General features: G+C 42.6%; 1 protein-coding gene across 3 annotated transcripts in view; it reads left to right on the top strand.

The window, feature by feature from the left end:
• LOC123756359 (adhesion G protein-coupled receptor L2) overlaps positions 1-24510 on the top strand; it is a 36373-nt gene extending 11863 nt beyond the window's left edge. For 2 of the 3 annotated variants that reach the window (XM_045739446.2, XM_045739445.2), the window contains exons 2-25: positions 1081-1230; positions 1812-1898; positions 3395-3559; positions 4081-4302; positions 5185-5258; positions 5452-5610; positions 6276-6416; positions 9069-9188; positions 9762-9898; positions 10954-11127; positions 11933-12085; positions 12810-12896; positions 13835-13946; positions 14777-14871; positions 15359-15470; positions 16365-16501; positions 16783-16893; positions 17288-17351; positions 17508-17593; positions 18834-18957; positions 21854-21952; positions 22084-22649; positions 23018-23118; positions 23706-24510. In XM_045739446.2, coding sequence (XP_045595402.2) covers positions 1823-1898; positions 3395-3559; positions 4081-4302; positions 5185-5258; positions 5452-5610; positions 6276-6416; positions 9069-9188; positions 9762-9898; positions 10954-11127; positions 11933-12085; positions 12810-12896; positions 13835-13946; positions 14777-14871; positions 15359-15470; positions 16365-16501; positions 16783-16893; positions 17288-17351; positions 17508-17593; positions 18834-18957; positions 21854-21952; positions 22084-22649; positions 23018-23118; positions 23706-23992 — 3402 coding nt within the window. In that variant the 5' untranslated portion in view covers positions 1081-1230; positions 1812-1822 and the 3' untranslated portion in view covers positions 23993-24510. The remainder of the gene's footprint in view (positions 1-1080; positions 1231-1811; positions 1899-3394; positions 3560-4080; positions 4303-5184; positions 5259-5451; positions 5611-6275; positions 6417-9068; positions 9189-9761; positions 9899-10953; positions 11128-11932; positions 12086-12809; positions 12897-13834; positions 13947-14776; positions 14872-15358; positions 15471-16364; positions 16502-16782; positions 16894-17287; positions 17352-17507; positions 17594-18833; positions 18958-21853; positions 21953-22083; positions 22650-23017; positions 23119-23705) is intronic. The other variant, XM_069331237.1, reaches the window with a different exon arrangement.
• The last annotated feature ends 2658 nt before the right edge of the window (positions 24511-27168 follow it).

Below are 27168 nucleotides of genomic sequence, written 5' to 3'. Positions count from 1 at the left end.
CTTTCCAAAACTGGAATATATATATACATCGCTCACAAATTAAGCTCTCTATAGAGTATTCATTATATAATTATTATACTATTTCGACGTATAATTTTTTTATATATAAACGGAATTATTAATTTATGAAAACTTGTGAATAAAGGGTTATTATTTTAATATTGTTTTAACACAATCATTAAAAAGAACTATGTAATTCGGTGAAGTCAGGAGGGGGGGGAGGGAGGGAAGGGGACCTCCACCCATGAACCATCTCCTGCAAGTTTAGTTGGGGGCAAATTACTTATGCAAATTCTTCCAGACAGCTAAGTTTTTTTTTTTTGTACCTCAAAAGTCTTCGTGGGAGCAACTTTAACTTGAGAATTTGCATAAAAATGTTTGTATTACATTTGCTCTAATTTTAGCATTTATTTTGTATAATATTGACTTTAACTGTTACTGATATATTGAGACTACTTTTATAATATATATATATATATATATATATATATATATATATATATATATATATATATATATATATATATATATATATATAATAATCTCGTGCTCTTTAGGCATGCTTGAGGAATTCAATAAATTAATTTGTTCAGCTGTTTTTCTTGTTGGTAAATACAGTTGATTGAACACTTCAGATATGAATTATATATTTTGAACACTAAACGTCGGTATCTAACAATTCTAACCTAAACAGGCTGATTATTCATCAGCATTTTCTAAGCTAATTTAATAAATGCTTAATAATTAAGGCAATCTCTCAAATATGTCAATAGTGTGATATTAACAAAGAAAATAAATTATCGCAAGATTGACTCGAGAAGGAAAAATAAGTACACTTCAACAGGTCGATCCTTGGAAATTAAGAAATGCTAAAAAAAAAGCCTTAAGGATAATCTAATTTAATTAATTTCAAATTTGGTAAACATCCATGTTCCTCCCTTCATATAAACCCAACCCAGTAGCATTGTCACCCTCTCCCAACGCCCTCCTAACTACACAACCATCCCCCTCTCCCCCCCTCTCCCTCTCTTCCCCCCCCCCCCCCCCCCAGTGTTTACAGCTTTTTTGTATCTTGTACAGATTTAGTCTCAAAGGAGACCGTGCAGAGCACGGTCGATTACGTGGACTCAGAGGTATGTACAGGAGAGAGCAAGAGGGTAGGCATTGAGAGTAGGGAGGAGCTGCATTTCCTGGTCTCCTGCCTTCTGTGCAACAACACCAACTTTGGAGGTCAGTGGATTACACAATAACGGGGCTGAAATATGTTGACCAAACCACACACTAGAAAGTGAAGGGACGACGACGTTTCAGTCCGTCCTGGTCCATTCTCAGGTCGATTGTAAACAATCGACTTGAGAATGGTCCAGGATGGACCAAAACGTCGTCGTCCCTTCACTTTCTAGTGTGGTTTGATCAATATCAGTTATGGGTTTTTGTTATATGAATGCATATTAACTTTTTAAACCTGCTTAATAATGGATTGATCTGTCCTCTATTATTTTCCCTTTCAATTTATTACATTATTTCACGGCCCGTACGCTGACGAAATTTTACTACACCCCGGTGGCTCTTCCGTATCCAGTTTATACAGCTCTAATAATTTTGTATGTCCAAATCATGTCCCTACAGGTCATCGTGATATAGCTCATTGTTCACTGTATGCTTTCCAGTACTGTCGGTTCTGGGAATAATTGTGTAGCAAACCCCAGCGGTTTATTGTGCAGTGTGCGCGTGCTTTTGATTATGTACATGCACAAAATCCCTACATTATTGGTATCTACGTTTAACAGTTTAGCATAACGTTCTTGCAGGAACGAAGAACATGACGAACATTCTGACCTCCGGCCTGGTGATGAGCGAAGACCAAGACCAATTGAAGATCCACAACGGCGTGACTGGTAATGTTTCACAAACACATACACACACACGCACACATACACACACACACACGCACACTAAAATGGTCAGTCGTTATTCCATTAGATACCCAATAGTTTGAGATGAAAAGGCCATGAATTGAATGGCATACACTACAATGAAAAGCTAATGTAACTCACTGTTTCTCAGTCTTGTTACAATAAGACAAGGACACGATCATTCTCTCCAAAATTCTCCAGGATATAGATAAGATGAACAATGGCACTATTAAAAAAAAAAAGACCAAGGTACATATAGGGATGCTGAACGCGTAGATGAACCAGAAGCAACCTAGAGATTATAATATAGTAAGGAAGGTGAACAAACTAGGAAGCGATAATTCGAAGTCCGTATTTATACTCAAAAGTAGGTGTGATAAACTTCGACTGTCCCAACTGAACGTTAAAGCTTGAACCCTGCAATCGGAGAGACGCGAGTGCACACCTGCAGCGGCAGGAAGAACAGCTTTTAAGAACCAAAAGTTCCATTCGATGGGGTCCCCAGTGTGCAGCGGCGTCTGTGGAGGAGCCCCCTAGTCTGAAGCAACAGAGAAACTAGAAAGAGTTTAGGAATTTGCTTCGGAGTAAGTCGTGGAATGGACTAATGACGATGGGACGAGAGAATTACAAATAATAGTGTTAGAGGAAGTTACAGGGAGGGAGGGGGGGGGGGTTTGGGGAGGAAAAGAATAGAGAGGGGGGGGACGATGGGAATGAGAGAGGCAGGCAGACATTACAGGCTTAAAATACTCTTAAACGAAAGGCCATTGATGGCAGCTAGACAAAATGAATCATTATAATATTGAGTAATGGGACCATGAAACGACGAGAAGAGGGAGTAGTTGACACTGGATTTGAAAGAAAACGAGGGGATTGGGAACAGTTTCTTTAGACGATCGATGACAAAACGAATGAGTGCTAGGAGATGCAACTTAGGTGAGTGTACAGATACAACCTTGCCAGGATACATTTCTGGGTACGAATGATTACTAATGTAAATAGCACTGTTAGATAGATATCTATCTTAAATAACTGAAATTTTCTTAGCTTTCTGTATACTAATACATAATTGTGTATAACATTAAAATCTAATGACCGTAAGCTTGTGTGAGACTGAAATAGTTATTAGTTGACTAGCTCTATAGTGTGTCAGAACAACCGTTCGGAAATCTCGGCGTTTCATAATGTGCTACATAGCCTACCCGGCTTGATGCCTTCTTTGATAAGTACTTACTTCATAATTAAGGGAAAATTACGATATAGAAAACTGATGCATGGAATATGCTCTCAGGGGGGAAAATAAATCCTTGCAATATATGCTTCTTGATGTCTTTTGAACACTGAAATGGTGTTGATTGCTATAGTAAGCATTGTATCACCCTTGCATACTAAGCTTCAGACCAACATAGCATCTCGGTTTGTTTACGATGAATGTATAGTAAGAGATGCCTCCGCTTCCCCCCTTTACCGCCCTACAGGAGAGTGGACAGGATGGGACACTGCAGTGGACCCATCCGTGACTGAGAAGGGAATCGTCGTGCTCGACCCCAACACAGGAATGCCCGTGGCAGAGCAGCACATCATGCCACGAATAAATTACGCTCTGCTCCTCCCGGGCGACTTCAAGATGTCGTGTGACGCTGGTAAGGAAATTGAAGGTTTGGGGATAGAAGTCAAAAGTGGACAGGACAGGGTGGATGAGATGGGAGAGAAAAGTGGTGAGGAGTAGTTAAGGATACCATGACACTGCTGAGAAAGCGGCAAGTGACAGGATGGTAAACAAATAAAGTCGAGAGAAAAATGGTTGGGAGGAAAGTGAACAAGTGGGAGAGGGGGGAAATAAAATTCTGGGATTAAGATATCGGCGTCTTTCACTTTGTTACGATGTTGTCACTTTGTTTATAAAAAGACTCGCTATACTTCGATCCGGATATATTGGTCACGAAGGTTGTTGCCGGAGGAAGTGGAAAATAGTGAAGAAAGACTGTCATTTTATTATTCTGACCTCTTACTTTTAGAATAGAAACGGGATTCGATAGATCGTTCTCTAACATGACCTCTGAATAGACTGCAAAGGTCACCCCCCCCCCCCCCCCCCCACTGTTATGTATTTTTATTCCCGTTTTCTCTTATGAGTAACTTCGAAAACTATTTTCTTCGGTAGAAAACACCTACGAGGAATGGGGCCTCCTGAGCTACAATGCAAAGAAATCTGCAATAATTATGACTGGTTACGTCATCTGCGAAACTAAAATGAACTTCACGACTCTTGCACCCCAGACCTCCACGACCACTACTACCACCACGACACAAGGATCTAAGACCCCTTCGTCGACTACAGTCACGACTACATCGTCTTTATCCACTACATCAAAGACCCCTGATGGTGAGTGATGGTTGTTTAGTGTGGAATGATAAGATCTTGGTGATTAAGATTAAGCCAACCAGGACGTGACACGGGCATGAATAGCCCGTAAGTGGTAAAGATCTTGGGTGAGTAGTAGGCATAAAGTGTAAGGAAGCGTATGTAGTCATAAACGTACCCCTGCACCCACTAGGGGTGAGTGTTGGGGGGAATATACACTCGCATGCTGCTCTCATTAAAATATTTCAGATTTGGGGGAAGGGATATCTGAATGCATGTGGTATATATTTAGCGTACTAGATGTGGTACTCTGCTGTTTCAGGGTGTACCTTCTCCTTTCCTCCCTCTCCTCTGTATTTTCATATGTCCCCTCCCACCCCCTCTCCACCAATGTCCCCATCCATCTCCACTATCACACCTCTCTTCCCCATCTCCCACCTCTCTATTTCCCCACTCTCCCATCCTCCGCACCTTTCTCCTTCCTTCTCCCGTAACGCCTCTCTCTCTCAGAAAAGATATTACGAAGCACTGAAAAAAACTATTACAAATGCTGCCAAAAAGCATATCACCTGGACTTCAGACCTCATAAAAATCACAGAGGATATCTATAGGTGCCGATATTTCTTAAACGGCAGCACTGAAACAGACCCCTGACTGGCCTATGACACACACCCTCCCCTTCCCCTCCTCCCACCATGTATTATCTTGGAAAGTTGGTCGAGGCATCCTGGCTTCCTACTTTGGCCAGATAAACACACAGGCACTCTTTATTTTATTGACATCAATATTATTAAAATGTATGTATGAATGCACAGACGAACATCGATGCTTTTCTTTGTACTTAAAAATGCTTTTAAAATATCCAAATTGTCACACATCACTAAACATTGCCCATTATTCCAGGATGCTGCCAGCTGCCACAGACGAATCTGATGGATCTAACAGAGCTAGCCAGTGGAACACTGACGAATATGCCGGTAAGATACTAAAATATATTTATAAACTGAAACTAGTCTACGGTTGGAGGCGAGACCCTTGAGACTAGGCTCAACCAATTATTCATAATAATTCCTGTTTGGCATGTGCCATACATGCACGGTTTAGGGTAATCTTCTACCAGCCCTTTTTTTTGTAATTTATGTAATGTGATAAATTTTGGTCGCGTTACAGCGTGGAGTGAGCGAGGTGTGTCCAGGGCAGGTGGTAGAGGTAGGCTGCCGCCTTGGGTACTCCGGCAGCTTGGAGCTGGGATGTGATGCTACAGGTCCATCACTGGTGGTCACTACAGACTCCTGCGTTCTTAACTGGATCCTAGACGTCCAGGACATGGTGAGACGAAGGAGGACTTAGTGGGACACTAGGTGGGTTAGCGGGGCACGACGACTGTTCGCAATTCACTAATAATACCATGTTGATTGCGAACAATGCATAATGCTTGAAGAAGTGAGGTTGCTGGACAAATTGGTATATTGACCTTGTAAATTAATATATTGACCTTGTAAATTAGAATATTGACCTTGTAAATTAGAATATTGACCTTGTAAATTAGAATATTGACCTTGTAAATTAGAATATTGACCTTGTAAATTAGAATATTGACCTTGTAAATTAATATGTTTGCCTGTAAAGTGGCATATCAGTTTCCTGTTAATTAATTCAACATATGTATCAGAAAATTACGAACCCAAGCAACCTACTTAACTGACATAGTCCGATGCATAGAAAACGTAAAATTTGTCAGCCTTTTCTTCTCGTAATAGGTTGTATTTGTATAGTTGGTTACCATAATGTCAAAAGACGCGACCTATTAAGAGAAGTGGTTGAGTTGTCTACCCGCAGTATTTAATTAAATAATAAACTGTTTGCCCAAGGTGTTCAGTTGCTCGCCTGTTTCACCCATAAAGATATATGTATTATCAGTTGTTTGGCTCCAGATATATAATTAGTAGTTCAATCTCCAGGACAGTTGTATTCAGGTGGGTTTGACCCCGCAGGTAGAGTCGAGGAACGTCTCGGCCGTTGCCATAGCTGATCAGGTCAAGAACAACACTCTTCAGCACCAGCAGCTGACCTATAATGACCTCAGCACTCTAAATGGTGTTGTTTCCAACCTTAATAGTCTCTTTCAAGACCAGGTAAGGTCTCTGGGCGTTGTTTACACCTCTTTTCTTTTGGGTATTAGGCCAGTGTATTCCCCTGTGTTAGAGAGCTGTATCTTGCATGTTCTCAGAATAGTGTATGGAGGTGGCTTCTGCTACCTCGGCTTTGTTACTCTTTTTCTTTATACCACTTCAAATGTTTATGATTCCTTTAAGTATATAATGAAATCACAAAAGCGTGATATTTCTTGGGAGAAATCTTCAGGATAGTGATTAAAATTTAACCCGCTGCCAGAATTCGATTCTAATCATGCACGCATTACCAAATCGTCCTGGATTATAGATAATATATCCTAGGTCACCCGCTCAGTTCTTAAAGATTTTCTCAATGTTTTGGTGTTTATTTTTTTTAGATTTTTTGTGATATTTGTGTGTGATTTAGTTTGAGATTTTAGTTATTACGTACAAGTATTTACCTGTTACCACCTACAGGGAGTTACAGCCAACTGTAAAGCTCCGCCTCTTGGTTAATATCCCCTTGATGTATTCAATTCTCCCAACACAACAACACAACTTTGTACTTGTCCATATCTGATCCTCTTGTGTTTACAACCTTCGCCTGTGTCCCCTCCCTCTCCGGCTTCCCCCTCGAGAATACAGTGAAGAATAACCAAGTTAATCCCTGGCATTAGGAACGTCCCTTGTGAAGCTGAACGAAGAAAACTCGATTTAAATTTCCTCAAGCTAGAGGGAGCACCACTGATGTATACAGATGGGTGAACGGGTTTACCTTGGTCTAAATGTACTTCAAGAAGTATTATTGCAATTAGAACACAAAGTTCATTCATATCGTATAAGTTAGATTCGGAGAAGAAATGGGTAAGGACTCGTTCGGAAATTAAACTGCAGATCTGTAGAACAAATTTTGCTTAATGTTACATAAACCGTTTCAAGCATGTTTGGATAAGTTGACCAGTTGGAGTGGTTGAATATATAAGAGCTGCGTCCCATTGGCTTTTATTCTTATGATTTCGTATCCTATTTTTCTTTTTCTGGAAAAGACTGTCCATGATCACCTCCCTATCCCTTGCAATATCATGTACGTCGTAATCATGTCTTTTTTGGGGGATTTTCTAAGTGGTTAGATTGAGTTGCCTAACTTGGCATGGCTTAGTTTCTGTATGTATGGAATCTGTCTTGTTGCAAGCAACCATCAAAGATTTCAAAATGTTCTTAAAGCCTCGCCAGATAGGGATTCAGTGACGATGTTACACATTCTGAAACGGGTTGTGTGCGCGTATTCGCCTATTTATGCTTGCGGGGGTTGAGCTTCGGCTCTTTGGTTCCGCCTCGCAACTGTCAATCAACTGGTGCACAGATTCCCGAGCCAATTGGACTCTAATCGTGCATCTGTGTACATGTGTATGTTATAGATTTTGATTTCTTGCTGCAGTGTTTACATCACTATGCACCTAACTAAAATAGCAAATAGCACACAATTAATGCTAAATAATAAACTACAGGGGAAAACTTGTGTTGATATGACTTGAACGAATGCAGAGAAGTTCAGCTAAATTGTTCAATTGATTATTATACCATCCCCGCCTTGCATGTTGTACCATTCCCCCCCCCACTCTTCAGTGGTACCGCTGTACCACCCCCCCCCCCCACTCTTCAATGGTACCGCGCACTCTGGCAATAAGTGCCTCACTAATTGCAACTTTCAACTGCATGAATTGAATGAAAAAACGTCGCATTTAATATAATTTATGCAAGGCTAACCGGACGCGCATTATCATACATTATTAGTGAGCAATTAATGTCCCTGAAATGTGACCAACGCGCTCGCTCTCAAACTGGTAACATTAACGACTAAACTACTAGACTAGATTGTAAAGGTTAAGTTTGGGTAACGTGTAAGATGTGGGATCACTAGTTATAAAACCCGGGAGATCGCGGTTCGAGTCTAGAGTTACAGCCCCGCTCCTGTGCCAGGCAAGTTCCCTACGGGCTCACCATAGCCCTTGCTACTTTGGAACTTTTGTTCTAAGTAGCTGAATCTAAAGCAACAACAGGTTCGAGTCTCCTAGACCCCAGGTGAATAGAATAGCTAGAGTTTAAAGTGTTGATTAGACAAATGTACGACAGTCGATGAGTCACAATAACGTGGCTAAAGTATGTTGACCAGACCACACACTAAAAGGTGAAGGGACGACGACGTTTCGGTCCGTCCTGGACCATTCTCAAGTCGATTGCGTCGTCCCTTTACCTTCTAGTGTGTGGTCTGGTCAATATGCACAATATTGGTCTTGTTCATCCACTTGGACTGGTCGGTCGGTACAGTGACGGTTTTGTGTTATGCAGGGACAGCGTTCGATCCCCCTTGATGGTACATGTGGTTGGGTGCTGTTATTTTATTCCATCCTCACACGCTAGTTGCTATCCTGTCCTCGTATATCTTCCAAGTGTTATGTAGTCAGGCTTTTTCCTGATAATTGCTTAATTGTTGCAAGTGTCAATAGACTCTGCAGATTCCTCCAATATTAGGTACAGAAAATCATATAATATCGCAATAGTTTTAAGATGGGGATGACTTGCCTATTTGATACACGCCCACATCCTGGTACACTGGACGGCACTCCTGGTCCCTGCCACACACCTGAACCTTGACACACCTGTCATCCACAGGTAAAGGAGATAAATGAGACCGAGCAGCGTGTGGTTCAGGCCCTGAACTACACCACTAAGGTGTTGGGGATAACTAGTGACATCCTAAGTGTACCACCCACATGGACAGGCCTCAAAACGGTGAGTATTCTGTGTGCCTGCACTCTGAACATTATATATATATATATATATATATATATATATATATATATATATATATATATATATATATATATATATATATATATAAAATCTATCTCTATCTATATCTCACACACACACACACACACACACACACACACACACAGCTTTACTGTACACACTTGTAGCTTGTGCGTTGCCCACACATACCTGTAACTAGTACACATATGCTCCACACGGTCTCTACACACCTGAATTCTAAATGTGTACCTTGTAAACATGCACTCTATACATGTTATGTACTTTCCTCTTCATGCGGGTGTTTGACACATCTGAATAATTTAAAAGGTTTAAAACATTTGTGCTCATACCTGCACAATATACATATGCACTGCATATATTCTCTTGCACACAATATACACCCGCGCAGAATACACACACACTTGTACTCTATACGTACATGTATACTCTCCGTGAATCTCGCATTCTCCATCTACTCTTCGACGTCTCCTTGGCATCTTCTTGACATCTACACTATAACCCTCTGTAAATGGCGTTCTCTCCGACTCACAGATGGAGGCCGGTCAAATGGGGTCCTTTCTCTTGTTGAACTTGGAGACGTCAGGATTCATCGTAGCTGACCAGGTCACCAATGATACCGTGACCTTCCTTGAACCCCAGGTCAACATGACTGTAATCTCCACACCCAGGTTAGTGCCTAGTGTCATCACTGTCTCCAGGTCAGTGCCATGCCAGAAAACTCGCCGGGAATGACAATTTGGGACATGAATTCCAAAGCTCGGATAATTCCTGATGTGTATAGCATATTTTATTATTTTCTTGCGCACATCCAAGATGCCGATATAAACTGAAAGGGGCTTTACTCGTGTTGTCTTTAATTCATTCTCTCTCTCTCTCTCTTATCAGTCTTTCAGTATGTATACATTTTCAGGTCATTTAAGGACGAGACATCACACCAAACATTGTCATCCACTCTTCCGTGGAAATAAACTTTCATTCCCCTGGGCTCTAACCCAACCACTTGGGGTGGACAGTAGAGCGATGGTCTCGCATCCTGCAGGTCGGCGTTCAATCCCCGACCGTCCAAATGGTTGGGCACCATTCCTTCCCCCCGTCCCATCCCAAATCCTTATCCTGACTCCTTCCAAGTGCTATATAGTCGTAATGGCTTGGCCCTTTCCCCTGATAGTTCAATTCAATTCACCTGGGCTCTAGCAGACTCGAACCACTGACCTCTCGCGTGTGAGGCTGAAGTTCTATCCATTTTAGCGGCAGTAGTTGCTTCTGGAATATTTTCTTATTAAGACTGCTCATAGCAGAGTGGATAGAGCTTCACAAGCGTGGGATCCGTGATTCGAGTCTGCTATAGCCCTGGTGAGTGAAATTAAACAAATTACCGTCTAAATCCTCTTGGCTCAGTTTTCATTCATATAGATTGTGTGAATGTTTAATTTTTTTTATCTAAGAGAATGTCAGAGAAACATTTTTTGATTCAATGATACATTTAGCGTAAAAAAAAAACTCTTATGACTCGGCATAGTTGTCTATTTGTGTTTTACTTTGAGAGAATTAATAATGCTAAAAAAAATGACTATTGTAAACATATCGCTAGGAAAAACTGCATATAAAATTTAAATAGATTGCCTTGTTAGGTAATAGATTTTACCTAACCTTGTAGATAGTTGCCTAACCTTTTAAGAGTAAGGCAAGGTAGTTCTGAAGGTACCTTGCCTTACTCCACCAGAGAGGAGTTATCTGGCAAAGAGCTGTACTTACCTGGCCCCAGCGAGCCGACCTTCTTACACCTGCCACAGGACTTCGTGACCCTTTTCCCAGAAAAGCAGCCGCAGGCCAAGCTGGTGGGATTCTTCCTGCAGCAGCAGGCAGCTTCCTTGGCTTTGCCAGCCAGTCTCAGTAGGTAAGTCAAGAGCCTGGATGTTGTTGTAGATTCAGCTACTGAGAACGAAAAATTCCAAGTAGCACAGGCTATGGTGAGGCCGTAGTGGCCTGTGAGAGCCTGGAGATAAGAGTTTGTTACACGCATTTTGTAGTGTAACGCAAGGCAGGGAGTTCAAACCATTTGTTTTCTTTGATGTGACCGCCCTACTGAAAGCTTTTTCTTCAGGTAGCTGAGCTTGTGATGCTGTTTTCTCAGTTTAGGGTGAACTTCACAAGAGATATTCAGTGGTGCCTACAACTTTACCGGCACTCGCTCATTCCAGCACGTGCTGCGCCCAAATTGAGTTCTCTATTACAATAATAACCTTACGTTGCGAAGTTTCGAAGCTCAAACTGTTTAATAAATACAAAATAAACCTTCATGATTGGAGAAATAAGCTTAGATTTCGGGAGTAGAAACGTTAAATGATTAGCGAATCCTATCCCTGGATATCATCACGCTATGCCTTGGAGAGACTGGAACTATCGAAATTCTCTTCCTTATTCAATACTATCAGTTGCATATCTTCTCCCCCGTTTATTTCTTGTTTTTTCCTTTTTTTGTCAACTACTTGTCTTCATCCTCACAAATCTATTGGCTGGAGAAATTGATTGTTGTGTGGTTCGAATAGAGGCAAGAGGGATAATGTGTAGTGAATGATAAGGGTTGAAAGGTACGGTATTCTCCAGTCTGACCCACTCGTGTTCACTCATAACCCACAGGAAGGTACTAGTGTTCACTCATAACCCACAGGAAGGTACTCATGTCCAACTCATGCCCGCAGGAACGTGCCACACGCCAGATACAAAATTATCAACAGCCTGGTGGTGAGCCTGACATTGGACAAGGCGGGAAACTCTGCAAATTTCACGTCGCTGACTGATGGAGTTCTGTTGAGTTTCCGTCATACTGTTAAGGAGAGCGGTCCCTACTTCAGGTTGGTGTACCTACCCTGTCCTCCTAAGAGTCCTCCTCTAGTGATACTGAATTAGAAGTTGGAAATAAACAAGAAATAAGCTTAAAAATGTTCTTTAGTTCTGAATAATGCACAGCTGCTTTTGTCGGTAAGCTATTGTGATGGCCTTAATAACCCTCCTGGGGTTGATAGACCTTATCCCAAACACCCAATAAGGCGTCACAATAGCAGACCGAAAGACATAGGGGGAGGGAATATACTCCCGACTTGGTATTATGTTTTAACATTTATTTTATAACCTTGTGATTTTATATAGTAAAAGTGGGAACTTATCTTGTATCTAATTGTAACCTAGTAGAGTACTTCAAAAGAAGTCTCCCATTACCGCCAGAATTATAGACTAGTAATCTATATTTAATAATTGGATTGTCTTTGTACATGCTTAGAGGTCAGAAGTTTGGAGCTAGTCTCGCAAAATTTTCTAAGGCGGCTGTTGAGTTTTAGAGGCCTGTCATTGGCGGGGTCGACCTCACTGGCCTCCTTTAAGGGGACTTTAATCTGATAATATAAACAGATTTCAAAGAATGATATGGAAAAACTCGTGTTGTGATGGAGGATTTTAATTCTGGGAACTTCCAGCGTACAAATGACCCAACATCTTGAAGTTGCACCGGAACGTACCCCCTATCTAGTACGTTCTTGAATATTAATCATCATTTTTCAACTCAACTTGTCTTATCCTCAGAGATCTGTACCGGGATGCCAGGCCGGGGGAGGTGGCCACGCCCGTCCCCGCTACTGCCCGCTGTGTCTACTGGGAGGACTCCTTCAGGTATTGACTACACACTAGTGAGCGAGACTGTTGTCACGCTAACAGGTGATAATAAGACATCGTTCTGACAACACGTTCAAGTACTGGCAACATTTACAGGTACTGCCAGGTATTGACAGCATTCTGTCGAGACGATTCATGAAGCTTTTGAACACTCTTACGTGTCTTGACAGTACTAAAGATTAACAGTGAGTGAGTGATAGAGATTATATATAATATAATGTGTATGTATAATATATGTATGTATATATATAGAGGTATAAAAAGAATATGGGAACTGGAATAGAAGATGAAGTGTTTTCCTACCACAGACGTAGCCACTCATTTACAACGCTAACCAATATATATATAAATTTTCATGGACAGGGTTTAAGATATATTAAATACATAGTTCTGATTTTATTTAACACTCAACGACATAAGGTGTTTGTAGTGCTTTTAAAATGCTTAATCTATCCATACATTTGTCTATCATCCCTAAGCAGTGTTAGTTTTTTTTTATACTTAATGTGATTAATGTGCGTTTACAATGTGAAATGCAATAGAAACTAGTGTTTTGATAAGCACTCAGTGGTGCTTAAGATGCTTTTACAAGCTCAAGAATTATTTACAACACTGCGCAACTGATCCATTACATAGTCAATCTTGTGTAAAAGTCCAGAATGGTTTAACTTGGAACGGATTTTAACTTTCTCCACTGTCCCATCTAGCACAAAGTAATGTTGCAATTTGACAGTACCTCGTCTACCCCCCATCAGCTTATAAGCACTTAACCCCCCCCCCCCAATCCCCCCAGTCGTCTGATCCGCAGCCTAAACCCCCTTCCCATTGCCTGAGCCCTGAGCCACACCCAAACCGCCCCATCGTATGATCCACATCCATACCCCTCTCCCATCATCTGAGCCACACCCTAACCCCTCACCTGATCCCCGGAACAGCATGTGGGCTCCTGAAGGGTGTGATCTGGTCAACTCGACGCCTCAGGCGACCTTCTGCAGGTGTTCCCACCTCACCATGATCGCCATCCTCACTGACCTCCACCATCATGTTGTGAGTACACCTTACGTGTTGTAGGGCGTGTGTGTGGGTCCTCGGGTGTTGTAGGGCGTGTGTGTAGGTCCTCGGGGTGTTGAGAATGAAGCTTTAATGTTGAACGCGATAAAATCTTTTTGAAAGTGTTGCAAGATCTCCATTGGAGTTGAAATGCTTCTCGAGTGTTTCGAAAGTATCTCAGATGTTGAGCATATCCTGTGTGTGGTGACTTCACTTTTTAATCTTCTTGGATGTTTTGAGAACGTCTTATGTGCTGTAAGTACATCCTAAGCACTGTAAGTGTATCCTGGGTGTTTTGAGTGTGTTGTAAGTTGATGATGTAAGATGTTCGATGTTGTAAGAGCAGTTTACGGGAGAGTGCCTCCCGAGAATATCGGTATTGCCTAGTTTTCTGGTTGCGATAGTACGTACCAATTGCAGTTAGTTTACCCGAGAGCCGCTGTCACTCTAGTGGCCTCGATTGGGGAAGAGGGAGGGGAATGGTAGCCGGCGGGTTGTCAAATGTATCCCCTCTTTCCCTCTCCATTGTTCCTAATGATTTTTATCTATCTGAATTTTAAGCTGTCATTTATGGCTTGAGCGAGTAGGCGTTTGATTGAAAAAATATGCTTTTGTCTTTGTGGCTTGTTGAGCTTGAACCTTTACTTTGTATGCGTTGTATTTGACCTTCTAAATAGGTGGTCTGTGAACGTACGCTGGAACGTGTCAAATATATTATAAATTGTGTGTGTACAAGCCAAGGCATTTGAGCACGTTCCGAGTGAAGATAGAATTGGTTAAGCAGGTGTATTCTCATCTTCTTTGTCACCTTTGTTTCTGTTCTACAGGGTCGTGACCCCGTGTTGGACACGCTGGGCACCATTCTCACCTCTGCTTCATGTCTCTCCCTACTGGCAGCCTTCAGCATCTTTCACTTCATCAAGTAAGCGCTCAGTGTCTTGGTGAACGCCTGAAACTGTTGTGGTGATCAGCTTTTATCTTGGTATTTTGACGTCACACCAGCAGCTGAACATCTGTAAGGCTCGGGCTGGCTGTGGCCGGGTCTGGTCCAGTCTTTATTCCTCTTTTGTTTTCTATATTACCAGTTTAAAGTTGCCAGGACAATAATCAGACGAGCAACCATCACCATTCATATAAGATGCATAGGACAGTTTCCAAGCCATGCAGATCCATGCAATAATAACGTTGCATATGTTCCTTTGTTTGACATGTTCCGGCACACAATAGCCCGATGCTGTTAACATGGTTCAATGTCATATAGCAACTGGTGGTTTAGTGACACTCTGCAGTAGAGACTATGGGGTCGCGCCTCTGAATTATTGACTCTGGACTGTAATAATGTGACGGATCAAAAATATTAGACAGGAAAGAGGTAAATTTGTAATATATTATCTTTGTTTGTGTATCAGGAGTTTACAGGGCCCCCGCACCGCCATCACCAAGCAGCTGTGTGTCTCTCTGGGATGTTCACACCTCCTTCTCCTGCTCCTGCTAGATCCAGACTTCCTCAAACAATCAAAGGTAATCTGGTCTCCTACCCCTGCCTGCTAGAGAGGCAGGCAGGAGATGCCTACCTCTGTTTTATGCAAGTACATGTATAGTGCATGGTCGGCCACGTTTCTTTTAGCCTAATGCCTCTTTTTTTTTCATCTAGCATTAAATAGACAAAGGAGTTGGGCAACTGTTTGGGGTTGCATCCTGAGGAAGGTTGATAGTTCGACCTTGGTGGTGGGGGTTCGACCCTTGATACAAACCCAAAGTAAATATATACACAAGTTTCCTGTCCCTGACAAAAGGTAATTTCATATATGAAAGTATAGATAAAAATATTTATTTACCTATAGATCTGGTACAGAACAAATCGGAGATAAAATAGATGGTAATCATATCAATAATTTAGTGATGAAAGTCGTGGATATAAACAAATTTTGATAGTCTTGGGCGGCCAAAGTCTACTCTTGAAGTTCGGACAATCAAATTTTGTGTTTAAAACTCGGAGAAAATACTGATAAATCTTAAAAATAGGGCCTGATAATATTTATGGAAATGCTATATTGATCATTCAAGTAAAAGGAGACATTTTAACATCCTAAACTCGTCATCCGGGAGGCAGGCGATGAGTCACAATAACGTGGCTCAAGTATGTTGACCAGACCACACACTAGAAGGTGAAGGGACGACGACGTTTCGGTCTGTCCTGGACCATTCTAAAGTCGTTTGTGAGAATGGTCCTGGTCAGACTTGAGACTGGTCCAGGACGGACCGAAACGTCGTCGTCCCTTCACCTTCTAGTGTGTGGTCTGGTCAACAAGCCATCATCCGGGAGAATATTTTGTCATATACTTTGTTGAAAACACGAGGGTTCTTCCTTGCACCCGTTTTCGGGACATGTCTTAACCCCGCGTCCTCCCACAGACCATGTGCGAGGTGTCTGCTACGATACTTCACTACTGGGTCACTGCTAGTGTGTGCTGGATGCTCAGCCAGGGAGCCCACCTGCTGCAGACGGTCGTCCACGTCCTCTCTCCAACCACAGCTATGCCCGCTTACTGGTCTGCTTTATCTTAAGTTTGTACCATTTTTGGGGGGAAAGCGGAAGTAAGAGACAGTGTCGGAGATGACACCTGGGTAGATATGTACTGTGATTATTAAAGTAATATTCTTGTATATATGAGTATATGTGAAGATTGTTTACAATCGCACTACATTTCTTGCTTTTGGGTAAGTGAGTTTTTTGCATGGTTATGTAAAGGCCAGCAGGTCGCACCTACACACGGTCTCTGTATATCTGTGGGGTCTTTGTTTCTCTAATGTTTGGCCTACCGTCTGCTAGGCTGGTCGGGTATGGTGTTCCGGCCGTGGTGGTGGTGGTGACCCTGCTGGTGGCCTACGGCGCGGGCACCTGGCTGACGCAGAACGCGTACGCTCCTCCCGACAGTGAATAGTGAGTTAAACACTACCCGTTGATGCAGACGAGGCGTCACAATAACGTGGCTGAAATATGTTGACCGAACCACACACTAGAAAAGTGAAGGGACGACGACGTTTCGGTCCGTCCTGGACCATTCTAAAGTAGATTGTGAGAATGGACCTGGTCAGACTTGAGAATGGTCCAGGACGGACGGAAACGTCGTCCCTTCACTTTCTAGTGTGTGGTTTGGTCAACACTACCCGTTGATGTTGATCAATGCCTAGTTTCCATGATTATTGCCTTCCTGGATATGTATAATGTTTACCATTTGTTTTTTACTTGCAATGGCATCTCTGAAACAATATTTTTAAAACTTGACCAAAAAAAATCCCAAATCATTCAAGTTTTCTATGTATTGCCCCTTCAGCTGTTGGCTCTCCACTGATGGATATATATGGGCCTTCACCGGACCTCTGCTGGTGGTGATTGTGGTAAGTGTGGTGTCTGGTGTTGTGATATGTGTGTGTGTGTGTGTGTGGTGTGTATCTGTTGTGGAGTGTGTGTGGTGATCTCCCCTCCTGTCCATAGAAGCGCGTAAGAACTTTCGCACATGCTTGTACAGCTACTAATGTTTACATATCCCACAGGTAAACACCCTCAGCATGATCATGGCACTACGGTCTGCTGCCGTACTGAGGGCCAACAAACGGAAAACGCTTCCACAGCAAGTCAGGTGAGTGAGAAACACGCGTTGAAATTTAAATAAGTTTATTGAGGTAAAATACACACACAGGGATGAGGTAGCTCAAGCTATTATCGCCCCGTTCAGTACATCGTGTTAATACGTTTGTACACAGGAATGAAAGCACGTCGCCCACAGTAGACACTTGCCTCGTACAAGCACTGATTTTATCAGTTGACAGGATCTTTTTATGCGTAAGAGGACATACATTGCACACTCCTCAACCTCCTCATAAAAAAGCAGAGATAAAACCATCAACAGCATACAAATATACTCCCATACATCTTTCTAAAATATAATAATATTAAATGTTGGACCTAAAAATAAGATTTACTCAAGTTCAAGTATGTTTATTGAGATAAGCAATAAATACATCTCAAAGGGATAGAGTAGCTTAGACTATTTCTACCCTCCTTTACTTTATTTAGAATTACTCGCCTATGTTCTGTCAGAAAATGTCTGATTTAAGAAATTTCGTGTCCTCTGTAGTCCTTTTGCGCTACCGCTCACAGGACGAGTATGGCGACCCGTCAGCCTGTTTATATAGTAATTTTTGGTAACTGTGGACCATCGTACATCCATAGACCTACTGGACAGTTAGATAGAATTTTGTTCATTTTGTATTATTTTATTCACTATTCTATTCAATTTACTGTTCTTTTACACTATTCCCTTTGTAGAGTCCGGAAAAAAAGTTAAACCCCAAACATAAATATTCCAAAGCCTAGTATAGTATGTATATGTGTACTATATTAGGCCTCAGATAGCGTGTATTAGTCCTAGGAAAGTTTGGTTAGGATAAGTTTTCTTTGCAACATCAGTACAAAACCTTTTCCGGTTTGTCCAAATTCAATAGTAACGATTTCAACTTTCCAACTGCCTTTTACGTCAATATATGTAAGATGGTCCTCGTCGTTACTGCAAGTACTCCCTCAACAGGACGACGAGCCGAGTGCACGGTACAGTAGCCCGCCGCTGCCGACCCCAAAATATTCTCAAAGGCAGACGATGAGTCACAATATCGTGGCTAAAGTATGTTGACCAGACCACACACTAGAAGGTGAAGGGACGACGACGTTTCGGTCCGTCCTAGACCATTCTAAAGTCGTTTGTGAGAATGGTCCTAGTCAGACTTGAGAATGGTCCAGGATGAACCGAAACGTCGTCGTCCCTTCACCTTCTAGTTTGTGGTCTGGTCAACAATATTCTCAAAGTTTACCCTCATCGACAGGTTGTGGGTGAAGGGGTGCTTCTCCCTTAACTGTCTGCTGGGGTGCACCTGGGTGTTTGGTCTCCTCTACATCAACACCGGACACGTCTTTGCTTATCTCTTCACCATCCTCAACGCCTCTCAGGTTAGTTTTGTCCGGGAGTTCAAAGTCAGATTCGGAGGCATTTTACTAGGCTAGTTCGGAACTGGAACTGGTCGTTCCAGTTCCACCTGGCTTGAATGTTCAACAGTGACACTATTGTTTGCAAGATACATTGCCCTCGGGTTCCTTATAATAGGGACACGTAAAGATGATTTTCGCAATGTCTTTGGTTGGTCCAGATAGAAAATATCCTCGGGAATACTGAGGGGACCATTGACAAGCCGCCAGCTTCTAGTCTCCGTCGAGGCCACTAGAGATGGTGGGGTAGTTAGGGTGTGAACGAGATGATTCTGTTCACTTGCCAATAAAAAAGTAAAAGAGGTATTAGGCAAGAGACACGCCTGTAGTTCAGTGCCTCTTGCCTGTCACCCTGTTTATATGTTTGGACTACATTAGTCGTCATAAATATTTCTGGCAGGTCTCCCGTCTCCAGTGACCTACTATATACCTTGGAGAGTGGCAAGCAAAGTACTTCTGCACACTCTTTCGGTACCCATGGTGAGATTCCGTCCGGACCATCAGCCTTTCTCACGTCCAGATCAAACAGATGCCTCTTTACCTCATCTCTGGCGCTGGTGTGTGTGTGTGTGTGTGTGTGTGTGAATGATTGATGAAGATTAAGCCACCCAAGAGGTGGCACGGGCATGAATAGCCCGTAATGTGTGTGAATGAATGCACATGTATATATAATATACGAAGGGTTCCTATCGCCAACAAAACATATCATATTACCGGCGTGGATATAGCTAGAGTATCGCATCCCAAATGTTGGATAGTATTAACAAAGTTATCACGTACTACACCTCTTTGTAAAGTATAGTAGTAAAGTCCAATTCAATTCACCTGGTCTGTTAAGATTCTACTTTTATTTAGTAGTATAGTATTTGTTTTTGTTGGGGGGGGGGGGTGATACCCGCGTACATCTATCCCATGTAAAAATATAAAAATGAAATCAAATCAAAATCAAATGTTTATTCAGGTAAAAGTAGATACATAAAAGATGAGGTACAAACATAATATTGGATTTATAGATAGAGCTAGTACATATAATGCCTAAAGCCACTAATACGCACAGCGTTTCGGGCAAGGTGTGGGGGGAAAAAACCCTTAGACTAAAACTTAGACTTGACTTAGAAACAAAGCATAAATAGTTGAAAAAGGGGGGAAAGGGAAACATGACAGAAATCAGCAGTTATGCAAATTGGCCAGCAAACAATATTGTTTGAAAATAGCAAAACATGGGGTTGACATTTAGGGGGTAAGGTGGGTTAAATGGAGTTTATTAGGTAGTACTTGGTTTTTCTCTTAAACTGGTTGAGAGAGGTACAGCCTTGGACACGATTGGGACGATCATTCCACATTCCGGGTCCCTTGATTTGCAGAGTATTTCTTGTTTGGTAAAGTCTTACTCTTGGAATATCAAATGGGTATTTGCTTCTGGTGTGGTGCCCATGGTTCTGTTACAACCTTCTAGTAAGCGTTTAAGGTCAGGATTTGCATTACAGTTCAGTGTTTTAATATGCTAACCCACAAAATAGGATGCGATCCACAAAACAATTCAATAATTCTTGATATAAGTATTAAGGGTTACCTCTCCCGTTGGTAAATGTCGCTGCACCAAAGATAATCTGACAGTTTCCCGTTTTCTTTGGTACGAATTTAGCCATAATGGATAACTCTTAAAAATAGTAGAAAATGTCGGGAACAGGTTTATTGATGTCCCTCTGTTTCAACTGTTGACCTTGCCTAGCCTGCAAGCACAACACTTTGTCCAATTGCCGGGTACCATTTGTACTGCTATGTGAACAGACACATCAGGCGAGAGGAAACATGCTCAGCCGTTACTATCTTGTCCGGGGATTCGACTCGGGTACCTCTGGCTCTTGGCTAAGGACAGAGACCATAGTACCGGGTGGGGGGGGGGAGGGATAGTATACGAGTGAAAATATAACCGTAAATTAATGATTGATAATGAATTTAATGCCACAAAAGTACCGATACAGAACTGCATCTTCGGTCATGATAGTGTTCATTGCCACAGATGTTCTTGTATAGGTCATCCAGTGACTGGCTTTCCACTGAACGTCCACATAACTGGAGTCGGCTTTAGATATCACACACGGTAACATGTTTGCATTGTGTGATAAACGTTTTTCTTGAAATTTAGCCAAATATCCCCAGTTTGCTAACTGTAGGTAGTAACTAAATGATTGTAACCTATCCACAGCTGCCCACTGGATGGGGGGCGGTGTACAGGACAAACATATCAATTGTGACACTAGCTTTCCACATATGTCAGATGCTAAATTTAGAAACTGTACTTGTCATCGATCTCGAACCCATTGATGATGTGACGACTTGTACTGAATTTTGTAACTAGCTCATCAAGATTGTAATTTGCTTAGCTAAATGAATTGTGGGGTTCAGTCCCTGAGTCCATTATGTGCTTCTGTAACCCTTTCCACTACCGCCCACAAGATGGGTATGGGGTGCATAATAAATGAACTAAACTAACTAACTTGAAGGCCACCATCTTTATTGTGGCCTCGATGGGGACAAGAATCCTGCGGCTTACCCAAGGTTTTCCACCCCATTATCCCTGAGGATTTTCCAGTTAAATTTTGAACCGAAGTTTTGTATAAGCATTAATACGGTTTCAGTAGCACAGGATTACATGGGTTTATTACCAGCCATCGGGGTCGCCAAGCTTATTATAATACTTGTCAAAGTCCCCCATTTCCTCCCCTTAGCCAACGGTTGACTTTACCCCTTGATCATAATCGGCTACAAACTCCCAGGTACCTCTTAAGCGCGTCTCTTGGCTCCTCGCTTGAATATCGAGGTCTAATCTTTTATTTCCTCTCGTTTCTCTTCTTAGGGCATCATGATTCTGGTGCTGCATTGCTTCGTAAACCGGACAGTTAGGAAGGCTGTTATCTCCAACCTGCCCGAGTGCCTTTTCAAATGCCTTCCTAAGGTCAGTTCTGCCTGGAAACTAATTTGGCGTTCTCGTACCCATACAAAATATCACTAATGTATGTATAACCTAAACTTTTCAAACTATTTCAAAGTTATTATGCTATACTTCTCTTTTCATCTTGTTACCAGCGCGGAAAACCCGCTCCTATGAGGCCACCCTCACCTATTAGAAAGTCGGTCGTCCCTTCTCCAGCCTCCAGTAATCCACAGCGGGACCCTAAGAGTCGACAACATCCCACAGCCTGCACTTGCAACCATCGCCAACACAACATCCGTGACCTCCAACACTGCGGGAAATGCCGGCGCCATAGCGAGCGTGAAAATTGCGTCGCCAGTAATCTATCGTATTGTTCCTCTAACGATGGGCTACACGGTGATAACGATCACCGACAATATTGCAACAATCTGAAACATAAATTTTGTAGCAATTACCAACAATGTTCTGACGACGATCGCCTGCAGCGCTCAGACGACGATCGGCAACAGCGCTCCGACGACGATCGCCAGCAGCACCGCCCCGACGACGATCGGCAGCACCGCTCCGACGACGATCGCCAGCAGCACCGCCCCGACGACGATCGGCAGCACCGCTCCGACGACGATCGGCAGCACCGCTCCGACGACGATCGCCAGCAGCACCACCCCGACGACGATCGACAACAGCGCTCAGACGACGATCGGCAGCACTCTTCTAGGTACCCAACCTAATATGTTTAAGATTTTGAAACATTCCTAAATGTAATGTGTCGATAGATAAAGGGGCATGGAACTATCAGGAGGAAGTGCCAAGCAATTACGACTATGTAGCACTTGGAAAGGGGTCAGGATAAGGATTTGGAATGGGACGATGGTGGACGGTGGTCCTGCAAGTGAGTAAAGAGCTTCTTCGCGAGATGGAGGGATATATATAGACATTCTAAAAGTAGGAAATAAGGAACTTTATGGGGGAGGGGGGGGGGAGGAGAACTCCAATAAGAGGAACTTGACTGAGGAATTGTGCGAGTGGTCTCTGCTCACGCCGACCTTGTCTATGACCAAAAGCTGACCTCTTGAACCTCCTCAGAATGGCACCGGCGCCACTGCAGATATCACCGTCACTGACCAACAGGGTCTCCAGAGCTGGTAGCGAGTGGTCCAACAGCACTCGATTCTCCTACATATCAGGTGAGTAGTCGTGTTAGCGTAGTTGTAGACCCTAGCGTTATTGTCGCAGACAGCTGGTCCTCCTAGCACACGCTGTTGTGAACGGCGAGTACCGTAGCAAAGGTTTTTGTTCTAGGTTGCTGCCCAAACTCTAGCAAATTGTCTAGGAGTTTCTCCTAATTAAAGTGATGTCTATACAAGCCCTATATCTTGGATAATTGTACTAGAAATGTTTTAGATTTACCAGAGAGATCCTTGCCTTAAGAATTTGCTCAATGATCTTTAGTTGCGGAGGCATTTAAGGGGTCTCATTGTAGAGCTGGCTTCGCTTTAGATTCGCTGGTACCCAGGAATAGATTTCCAGGCGGGGCATAAATGATTAGTCTGTTTCGTAATGTGGAATGAAAGTATGTACGTATTTTTACTTTAACAAGCTTATGTACACACAGCAATGTGCTGCTACCCTATATAGAATAGACGGATTCATTTGTCCATTTTTAGTGCAATTTGTGTATATCTGGGATGAATTTTTAACTGTGTAGAGCTGTAATTTTTGTTCTCCAAATCCTAAATAATTTTCATACATCAATAAATTCTCTCTCGTCCAGACGGACCTGGCAGCGAGAACTCATCAGTGCGTAGGATATCACTCGAATCCTATGGATCCTCCATTTCGGATGAATCCTTGACATCCTCGCCAAACCTGGCATCCTCTGGCTCATCAGAAGGATCGTACAGAGCTATAGTAGTTTCCCCGGAGATGCCACAAGGTCCCCATGATGACAGGTTAGATGGGGTAGAGTCCGATAATCTACGCTTCGTTCCAGGATTCGACTCTATTTTGGAGTGTGATGAGAGAAGCCCTCGTTCTGAGAATGCTATATCCTTCTTCTAGGGGAAAACACGGTCCCCCCACCCTTTCTTCCAGGGAAACCCGGCCCTTTGTGTTTATTAATATATTCCGAACATGCGGCAACTTCAAGTTTTGCACGCTGCACATCATTACAGAAAATCATATAAAAACCCCCATAGAAAACATTAAACTTGTTTCGCTGTGCTTATACAAATATAGTATTTTGTTTTATATTTAAATGTTAATAAACATACTGGGATTATGAAGTGTTAAATATAAGTAAACATTAAATTGACATGGAAAGGTGCATCCTTATGTAAGATTTTGAAGTTATTCCTGAATAATAATAAACAATTACGTTTTCTCTGCAACCTTTAGAATCGCGCTGTCCTGAGGATTGAAAGGTAATGAATAGCAAATACATGAATGCCATCTCCTGCTTGCTGTGATGGTGCACGAGCGAATTATACCCGTAACGTACGATTATGTTACGTTGTTGGGTTGATTAGACAGTGTTTAGTGAGTTTCATATTTATTTAGTAGTCCTGGATACAGCAGTGTCGTAGACGTTGAGACGAAGCCTGGAGCAGAGCAGAGAGCTGAGTGTGGCCGGAGTCGCGGAGCTCTGTGGGAGAGCGTTGTAGCTGGACGAGGTCGTAGTCTGCTGCCTGCTCTGTGTCGAAGCTGTAGCGTCTTTGGTCGATTAGAACTGCCTACACAGAGTACTACATTCTTGACTCTAGATTGTACTGGTTTGCTATTCTCAAATCGCTGGCTTATATACGGTTACTACACCTCACAGTAAGATAGGAGGGTGGAAAACCCGTTACCTGTAAATAGGGATTGGATTATAGCTTGTGTGATTAGTTATGCCATTAAGATGATGAGATAATGGAGCGAGTATAGGTTTACTCGCTACATACCCATGTGGCTTCGCCATACAAGGAAAGAACTCTGTTGTTTTTCCTGACCACACTTATGTGTCGCCTGCCTCCAGAGACTAGCGTCTTCACGGTGGAACTTTATGCTATTCTCTATGCTCTTCGTCTCTTGCTTTCTTGGTTCCCAGCCATATTTGTGTGTCTTTAAATGAGCGTGCGGACGCTGCCGCTAGGGAAGCTGTCCGCTATTGTCCCATCTCCCGTAAACGTATTCCTTATTCCGACTTTTACCCAGTTATTCATTCCTCCAATCCTTACCCGTTGGCATGATTGTTGGTCTCCTGTTACTGGTAACAAACTGTGTACTCTTAAGAGTAGTGTATCCTCATGGCCTTCCTCCTACCACCGTAACAGGCGGTGGGAATTAAACAGCTCTGGGGAGGTTGTGTATTGGCCATACACACTTAACTCACGGTTACTTAATGGAATGCCGTCCTGCTCCTTATTGTCCAAATTACATTGTCCCTCTTACAGTCGTGCATATCCTTTGTTGAATGTCCTGACTTCCAGGAAGAGCGTGCGTCTTGCTTTCCGACCGTTCCCCGCGGTCGCTTGTCTCTAGATAGTAATGTACCTTCTTGTATATAAATAAATAAATATTCTTGGTGACTCGGATACTTTTGATATCGTACGCCTTATGCGTTTCTGTTCTCGTATTGGCATCCTTGGTGATATTTAGCGCCCTCTGGTTATTCCGCGCATTTGATGGTACTACATAGCCTTCCCGGTTTGGTGCCGCCTTTTTGATAATTACTTGCTTGCTTTCCGACCGTCCCTCGCGGTCGCTTGTCCCTCAATAGAATTCTTAGTGAATCGAATACTTTTGATATCGTTCGCGTTGTGCGTTTCTGTTCTCGTATTGGCATCCTTGGTGATATTTAGCGCCCTCTGATTATTGCTTTGGTTCTCCATTCCTCAGCACACTTTCTTGGCAGGGTCGACACCCTCATGCCCAGTGGTGTCTACCTCATTACCAGAAGACTCAGTCTTTAGTTGTTACAATTGAGCCTTTGGACCTAATTCTTGCTGGGGTAGTCCACTGTGCCATCTTCACAATCAAGCGTATGCATTTCCCTCGACAACTGCTACATACCATGATCTGTTTGGACCCGCTATGTGGCCTAAATATTTTGATGTCAATCATGCCCTTACTGCCCTGATGGTTTTACAGACCTTGTTGACTTTGTTACATTTAATATCTCTGATATAATTAATCTGACACTCTTGTCAATGAGGTCCCCACTACTATGGAAGCAGCCACTCCCATAGCTGCTTATCTCGCATTGGTGAGATCACGGTTTGAGTCTCGAAACATGTGCAATTAAATGCCAGCATTGACGGTCATTCTCCTGTCCCATGTTGACAGGGAACTTAAGGACTACCAAAAAACTATTAATACATATTCAAAGCCCAAGGGTATTCTATCTTCCAGGTTGATACATTCACTTGACCCCCTCACGATCATCATAGTCATCCCCTTCAATTAGCAACGTTCACTTTTAATGGTCATACCCTCTTGTCTTCGGTAATTCTTGCTGGTGCCAGATGCTCTATTCAGAATATATCCCATCTCCATGCTCGTTCAATAGGCATGGAATCTCTTAAGTGTAGTAGTGAGGTGTCTTTTAACCCCTTGTGAGGTCACGGACCCTTCTAGGTCCAATAATTCTTCTCCCCTATGCTTGCTGAATCGGCTGCAATATTGTTTTTCACACCGTTTTTTCTTGATCTTGTGTGCACTATACATTTGTACAAGCCATTCCCCATCTACAACAACGAGATTGTATATTTTTTCCCCGAGACAAGATACCAGGACCAACAACTTCGCTTTTTCCGACGTGTCTTGTGCTTCTGCAATGAAACACTACTTGACCCTTCTTTCTCAGAATTCACAACTGTTTAAAGTCTTAAACCCTGACACCTTCACCAGCTCCCTTTCGCCTACTCCACAATCTGAGGCAGAGGGTGTTCCTCTGGTATTACTGGCTGGTATTTCCACCCTTCTTTCCCAGTCTTCCCGTCTAACATGTTTGTGACATTTCTCCACCTCTTCTATTATTTCCACTGTGAGCCCCTCCACCTCTTTGTTCCTTCTTCCTCCTCTGTAATTAGGTCCTCCCCAACATATAAGGCATCTGGGCCAATATTCATCCTCCTCCCAACCATCCTTGTATTGTTTGCTCTGCTTCTATTTTTCTACCCGAAATGGTAGTCTTACGAGTACTTTGACACTAATACACCTGTGCGTCTTAGACTTGTAAACCTGGATCTTCTCCC

The sequence above is a fragment of the Procambarus clarkii genome, chromosome 25 (assembly GCF_040958095.1).
Source record: "Procambarus clarkii isolate CNS0578487 chromosome 25, FALCON_Pclarkii_2.0, whole genome shotgun sequence".
NCBI classification, from domain to species: Eukaryota; Metazoa; Arthropoda; class Malacostraca; order Decapoda; family Cambaridae; genus Procambarus; species Procambarus clarkii.
The sequence above is the reverse complement of the archived record's forward strand: the minus strand, read 5'-3'. Positions and strand labels throughout refer to the sequence as shown.